This window comes from Pocillopora verrucosa, chromosome 14, assembly GCF_036669915.1.
Source record: "Pocillopora verrucosa isolate sample1 chromosome 14, ASM3666991v2, whole genome shotgun sequence".
Taxonomy (NCBI): domain Eukaryota; kingdom Metazoa; phylum Cnidaria; class Anthozoa; order Scleractinia; family Pocilloporidae; genus Pocillopora; species Pocillopora verrucosa.
Genome location: NC_089325.1, coordinates 5304587 through 5312024, shown reverse-complemented (window position 1 = coordinate 5312024; position 7438 = coordinate 5304587). Strand labels below are relative to the sequence as shown.

Sequence of the window (7438 nt, the reverse complement as noted above, 5' to 3'; positions counted from 1 at the left end):
AGGCTGGGTAAGTAAGCTCACATGTAAAGATTTACAAAATAAACCATACTGACAGTAAAGTAAAGTGAAGTATAACTTTATTTAGACACTATAGGTATTTAAAGCCAGGGGCGTGTGAGATCGTGTTATTAACATGAAATATAGATAAATCAAAATAAAAAAAGGGATTTAACTTTTTTCCAATAATTATTGATATCTTAAGAATACATGTACACATCATTATTCTTCGGTTTACCCTGGTCAGTTAGACTTTCAAAATTAACATGTAATTAAAATTCAACTTAGCTTCAAGTGTCAATTTACTGTGAGCCTGCAGCAAGAGTTGGCAAGAAATGCTTAATTAATTAAGATCAAGCTTAAAGTGTCAAAACCCTACTCAGTGCTATTGACACACAGCTGCCAGCATCCCCATCCATTACACCAGTCCTTGGGCTACATCTGGGTGGGGCAGGCTTGATTTTCAGGCCCTCCATTTTAAGCACCCATGTGTACATATGTACGTATGTGTTTGTGTGCATGTATCGTATTGCTAACTTAGCTTTGTTCCTCTTCTCACATAAAAGAAAATGCAGATAAAAATGCTAAGAACCACCGTATACAATGGGCTCACTCACAGGAGATGACAGGATGCAGACTAAGTTTTGATGGCATCCCATTCCAAATTGTGGGGGTCAAAGTTTTAGAATGCCAAAATGGGCCAGACAGAAATAAGGCACTCAAAAGGAAGGAGGCTCAAAAGAGACTACAAAAAGATGTAAGCATGCATATTAATTAACTAAATAAGAATGTAAACAAGATGATATTATTACTTAAGGACTCCCAAAGAGGATATCATATGTAGGGCATTACATAGTTATTGATTTACCTTCACCTATTTGCTCTTAAGCTAACAAGGTGGTAAGTCCCAACTGATTTTTCTAAGCAAGTTGGTGAGCACTCACCTCTCCCTCAGGGCTAATAGCAGGCAATAATGTTTTCTTTTTTACCACTTGCAAGTAAAAGGACATATCACATTTTATTTGTTAAAATAAGCAAAGTCGCAAAAAAGGACCACTGTGACTGCAGTTTACAAGGTAGGAATCAAGTACTATTTTAAAGGATACTTTTCATTACTTCTAAGTTTATTGATAACTTGACTATTCCCATATGACTGCTCTATCTAACAATCCAATAAATCTATTTGGTTTCAGAAGGAGAATGCTGATCACTGCTATAACAACACCAAACAGCGCTTTATAGTACAGGATACGAAGAAATGTGAGTGTCCAGCAAAGATCCACCTAAGGAAAATAATCAAGTATCCTGAAAATAAGGTCAGTTTATTTTAATTATTGAATAAGGGTTCAGGGGACACTACCATTAACATGAATGACCACTAGCCTAATAAAGGGTGCTTGATCCCAATGGGCCTTGTGTTACATGTAGGTGAAGTGGACATATGATAAGACAACCTGGACATTACCTGTAATGGAAACAGAGTGAATATTTTAGAAACCAATTTTTCAAATATTATTTTAATTAAAACATTTTATTGTTAGATTTCAGAGAACACAAAGAGTAGAAGGGAGACAATGTCAAAATTTCTGAGAACATCCCTAGAGTCAGAAAAGAAGCAAACAATAGCTACAGAGGAGCGTATTTACATATTACTTCCTAAACTTACGGATCACTTATTTCACCCCATGGGGAGGGTAAGTACTTGGCCATCAATTAAATTTTTTTGGAATCAGGAAACTGAAGTTTGGTAGGGAATTTAAGGTGACTTAACTTCACACAGATCATCAGTCTACTGTAGACTGTGCTGCTTCCACTGTCATGTCGAATATATATAAAGAATGAATAAAGATTATACATCACAACAAAAGACCAATAAAATGTACTACATGTAGAGCTTCTTTTAGCTACACTGGCACTCATTCCTCAAACTCAATGTCAAGACTATAATATCACAATTTTATCGGAGAGGGATTTCCACTGGCACTGTTTTAATGGAATGCTGTCATGGACTTTTTAAATGGATTTTCTTAAAAATACAGTGTTCAGTACTCTGTAATTATAACATTCTGTAACTATTACTGAAAAGCCCTACCAGAGGACTGCCGATAGTAATGTTGGTATAATTTGCATTATTATTAATTCAAAATATTTCCCTGTTTCTGAAAGGTTAAAACCACTCACATATTTCATCATAACCAGCTGCTATTGACCAAATTTGGAAAAAATTTTCTCATATTGAACCAATGACATCAAAAGCAGCTGGCTCCAGGTTATTGAACCATTGACCAAGAAAACCTGGGGATGAGGTTGTGTAATTTTTTAAATGAATAAATAATAAAGCAATTATTCTTTCTTTCTTGTTGTGTAATCAGACTGCTGGGCTACTTCAGCCTATTGATGAGACACTGGTTAAAAAAATTCATGAGCTTGTTGGAAGTGGTGTTAATTGTGTTTCTGAAATGCAACGGCACCTGCATCATTATGTAAAGAAGGAACTTTTCACAGGCCAACAGCCTCCAGATCTAACCAACAGACTGTATGAAGATTCAAAGGATCACATTTTAAACAAGACAACATGGCTGTGTGATTCTGAGATACATGCTGGTCAGATCCTCCTAAAACAAAAATTCCCTCTTGTAGATGGTCTAAGGACCCTGTTTTTGTGGGTGCATTTAAGTCACTCCAGCCATTAGTGAGTTTGTACAGATCACAAACACTGGCTCACACTGGGTTTGCCTGAGCACAATAGCTACTAGTCCTGGAACTGTCAAGGTGTATGACAGCTTATATCAAAATGTAAGCGTGGTTGCCATTGATCATTCATGTCGCATGCTATTGTATACTGGTTCTACAGTCACTTTTTCTAATGAAAGAGGGCAAAAGCAAACAAATTCAAATGACAGTGGCTTGTTTGCACTGGCATTTGCTACAGATTTATGCCATGGCCTAGACCCCACAGCGCAGTCATATGACCAAGACAAAATGCGCAAACACTACATCAACTGCCTGGACTTGCATGATATGGTTCCTTTCCCAAGAACGTCAAGACGGGTACCATATCATGCAATCACCAAAAGAAAAGCAGTGACAATCTAAAAGTCTATATGTGGCTATGGTCTGAATGATTTGTAATTCAAAATTATGAATGAATTCAAAATTATGAAAACTATGAATTTCTCCGTCAGTTTTCTGCCTAACTCAGTTTTCTGCGTAACTTATTTTTCCTTGTTCTTGAGTTTGGGGTGCTTTAATATCATGATGAAAATTGCCTGTAAGAATTTCATGGATGATACTTATAGACCCACATTTAATCCATAGGTTATATTCTACAAGTTCAAATTGAAATACTTAACATTTAGGAGGAAGCTCAAGCTGAATATTCGAATGTTGACCGTCGGTGTATTGTCATCACACAATCATCTTAAAATTGTGAAATATGTACATCAATTTATTTAATACAACTTTGAAGGCTTATCATGAGATAAACTTCTGATTAAGTACCTCTTCAGAAATTTCTGTACATATAAGTTTAACACAAATGCAATTAAAATTAATACTTATCTTTCTCGAGTATTTTGATGTCATTGTTCTTCTGCTCACTTGGCAGCTATGAGGCTTAGGTCGATGGTGTGCAGGATTTTCAAGAGGTGTTGGCAATCAATCAGATCGACCGAAACCAGGTTGACAACTTACGAACCGGCCAAACATTTCGCTAACAGCGCCATCAAAGTATCATTACAGTCCAACAAAGGACCTGTTTTTCTGTTCAAATCTGGCAGAAACTGGCTCAGACGCACTACGCGAACTTCCTAACACTCGAGTACACTGTGAGTACGCATCAACAAGAAAAAGCGGAAGTCACATTGTAAACTGCGGATACTCATACAAGATGCCGCTGATATGTCGTGGGCTCATCTGGTTTAGGACGATGTTATATAGTGCTTTCCGGCAAGGCAGTGGTTTAAAATGGCTGACGTGAAGTTACGTCTGCGCCTAGTTTTCTTCGGCATTCTTTGCATGGTAAAATTGCTTCAAGGTAAGTTTTAATGCTGGCAACATGTGCGTGTAGCTGATAACGGTAGGAGGTAAACGAGGAATTGAATTAGTGATTCTGGAAAGTGATGCTCTGACTATGTTGGTGCAACAAAATCGTGGTGGTTCGAAGCGCGGCATTGTAAACTTACCACACAATTGTTAGAAATGTTTGAAATGACTCATCGTACTCTATTGACTTCGAAGTAATTTCTGAAGGCGTCCACTGCCATTGATTTGTTCAACTACTCGGGAGCTTCGAATTAATCCCTGCTTTTTTTTGAAAATATCATACATTATACGAACAACTAGCAATTCAAAATTGACGCAGCGCTGCGTGACATCATAGAGAACGACTGCGAACAAGATTGTAGTAACCTAGCTTAAAGGTATTGAACGAAGCAGGAACGAGGAAAAAGCTTTTCCCTTTTTTTCCACTCAGCTTGCATGCTAGAGACTTCCCATTTTCATTATTGCAGGCAAACCAAACTTAACGCAGGCTACAACAGTAACAACCAGTACAAGTCCTAAAGGTAAAAAAGACATCATTCATGCAGCTGGGATGAAAAATTAGGGATTGAATTTAGGTATCTAATCTACAAAAGGATGGTGGGTGAAGCTTGCGGCATCATATTGGGTTTAAAACTAATTCAGTTATTCTGCAAATCGTCTCGCACATTTAGCTTCACTTAGTTTACTGCTAAGCTACTATACACCAAGAGGCAGCTACACATATATCATAAATTCATATACTCTCAGGTACTGTTAGTAGTTTTTTTTTCTTTTTTCGGATAGACATGTCAAATTTTGGGTTCTTTTTTTTAAAGATAGTTAAAACTCTTGTGAATGTTACTTTTAAATTGGTAAACATACAAACTAAAATTAAGATACTTCACTCGAATTGGTTCTATCAACTAATTGATATTGTATTTTCTCATTTGTTTGATTTTATTGTTATCATACCAGGACTTGATCTTCTGTCGTTGATGACTGAGTCCATAGCTTCAGACAGCGTATTTTCATTATTGCAGGCAAACCAAACTCAACACAGGCTACAACAGTTACAACCTGTACAAGTCCTAAAGGTATCATACCAGGACTCTCGTACACTCAAACTAGCAACTCCACTGTCCGTAAAGGTAAGGCAAATTAATTCAGTGGTATTCTTCACCCTATATCAGCGTAAAACTGATGAAATGAAGACTTCAAAATTCTGATACTCTACTTTTTTTTTTTGTTTTTTTAGAGTCAGCCTACATGATGGAGACTTTTGAACTATCATTTACAAGATTAGACCGCAATCTAACTGCTGTTCGTATTAAATATACACTCAGAAAAGGTGCCACAACCATTGTCACTATTGCAAAGGACAGAAAAGATAAAAAATTTAGTTGCTGTCATCATGTTACTCCAAAACCTACACCCTGTTCTGATGATTCCTTCTCCATGAATGAAACTCACATTTCCTTCAAACTAAGTAATGTTACCCCTCCAGATGCTGGTCGATACATCTGTACAAAATATTCATCAGGGATTTACGATATAACATCCGAGGAAATTGATCTTTACATACTAGGTAACGTATGCAAGCATGTTTTAATGATTTCCTGACACTAACGCCAGGCTAGCCTTAACCAGAACTGACTTTAAGAAAGACCATTAATTATGTTTCATTTTTTCTTTTGATATTTGATGATTACTAGCTCAACTTTATCCGTGATAAGTTTAGCTGCTCCTGATGCAACCCTTCAAAGTTGCTGGTAGGGCCTGAAAAATAAATGTTTCTCACCCATAGGCTGTTTTAAAATCAGTTTATCTTGGTAAATTTCCAGTGTACTGATTCAAACTTGTCATTAATCTTTGCCATTTTCTTTTATGCCTTCTATCAGAAAGACCAACCATAGAAATAATCAATTATGAGACATTGGCTCCCAGGGTAAACAGCAGTTATTCCGGTTAGTATCAATTATAATTATGAATTCATTCCACTCAATGCCTTGACTGACTGTAGGTTTCACTGCAGCCAGAATCTCATAAGGCTTACAAGTGTGAATCTTTTTCCTTTTTTTTTACTTAGCATGCATGCTACAGACTTCCCATTTTCATTATTGCAGGTAAACCAAATTCAACGCAGGCTACAACAGTTACAACCAGTACAGTTTCTAAAGGTAAAAAGGCATTATTCATGTAGCTGGGATGAAAAATTGAGGATTAAATTTAGGCACCTAATGGTTAACAAAAAGATGGAGGGTGAAGTTAGCTCCATCATATGGAGTATAAAATAAATTTAGTTCATCTGCAAATTGATTCACACATTTAGTTATACTTAATTTACTGCTAAGCTACTACACACTATGAGGCAGCTACTCATATATCACAAATAAACATACACTCAGGTACTGTTAGTAGTTTTTTTGTTGCAAATAGACAGAACATGTCAAATTTGGGGTTCTTGGTTTTAAAACATTTCTTTTTCTTTTGCAGATACAGATAACAAGAATCATGCAGTCATCATTGGGGTTGTTCTTCCTGCAGCCATAGTTATTGGAGTGATTATTTATTGCTGTTATTGCTCACGTTGCAAGAGAAAAAAATCTAAAACTACAACAACTACTGAAGAAAAGGTTCCTTTGTAATTTCATATCATGCTGACCTTTACTGTGGAGGCAAATCATTTTTACTGTAATGTGAATATTCCCCTATTAATTGGTACTTCATCTGGATTTACAAGTAAAGTGTACGTGTTTGTCTGTGCCAGACAAGTTTGAGAAATCATATATGAATGGATATTTTGTATTATGTCTTGCCAGCACAAGCTGTAAAATTTATTATTTTAAAAAATATTTAACTAGACAGATGACTATATTATAACAATTAGGAGTAGTTCGTTAGCAGGAGACATTATTATAGTTTTGATGATGTAATAGATGTTTCCCCATTTTGTTTGTGGTATGTGGATAAGCAGTTGTAGTGGAAAATTAACTTTGCATATTTTGCATAATTTTTAATTATTTTTTTGGCCCATTCTAGATCTGAATAGATTAATCTGGTTAGGGGGAGATGGGGTGATGGCACTGGGTGGTTTTTAGGAGTATTATTGTTAGCAGGAGACATTATTATGATTGTGGTGATGTAATAAATGTTTTCCCATTTTGTTTGTGAATTAGGATAAGCAGTTGTAGTGGAAAAAACTTTCCGTACTTTGCGTACATAATTTTTAATTATTTTTTGCCCATTCTAGATCTGAATAGTTTAATCTGGGTAGGGGAGGTGGGGTGATGGCACTGGCGTTTTCTGTTTTCTTTGTCGAAAACACAAGACACCAAATACACAGAACAGTGCTGCAGTATTTAGCAGCAGCTAAGATACCAGAAAGAGGCATTATGGCAACGTGCAGCAACCACGATTG

General features: G+C 36.3%; 1 protein-coding gene and 1 long non-coding RNA gene across 2 annotated transcripts; both read left to right on the top strand.

The window, feature by feature from the left end:
• Window positions 1–613: 613 nt before the first annotated feature.
• On the top strand, window positions 614–1699 carry LOC131777844 (uncharacterized). Its single transcript, XR_010716184.1, has 3 exons — window positions 614–754; window positions 1191–1313; window positions 1539–1699. It is a non-coding gene; the product is annotated as an uncharacterized lncRNA (long non-coding RNA).
• Window positions 1700–3945: 2246 nt separating this feature from the next.
• Window positions 3946–7241, top strand: LOC136277965 (uncharacterized). Its single transcript, XM_066160923.1, has 7 exons — window positions 3946–4033; window positions 4509–4562; window positions 5061–5168; window positions 5276–5605; window positions 5919–5984; window positions 6144–6197; window positions 6514–7241. The coding sequence occupies exons 1-7, from the start codon at window positions 3964–3966 to the stop codon at window positions 6663–6665; spliced, it is 834 nt and encodes a 277-aa protein (XP_066017020.1). The 5' UTR covers window positions 3946–3963; the 3' UTR covers window positions 6666–7241.
• Window positions 7242–7438: the final 197 nt, after the last annotated feature.

Coding starts and splice junctions, on each gene's coding strand:
- LOC136277965 (XM_066160923.1), top strand. CDS start 3,964: ATGGCTGACGTGAAGTTACGTCTGCGCCTAGTTTTCTTCGGCATTCTT. Junction 4,563..5,060: donor AACCAGTACAAGTCCTAAAG/GTAAAAAAGACA, acceptor TCATTATTGCAG/GCAAACCAAACTCAACACAG. Junction 5,606..5,918: donor AATTGATCTTTACATACTAG/GTAACGTATGCA, acceptor GCCTTCTATCAG/AAAGACCAACCATAGAAATA.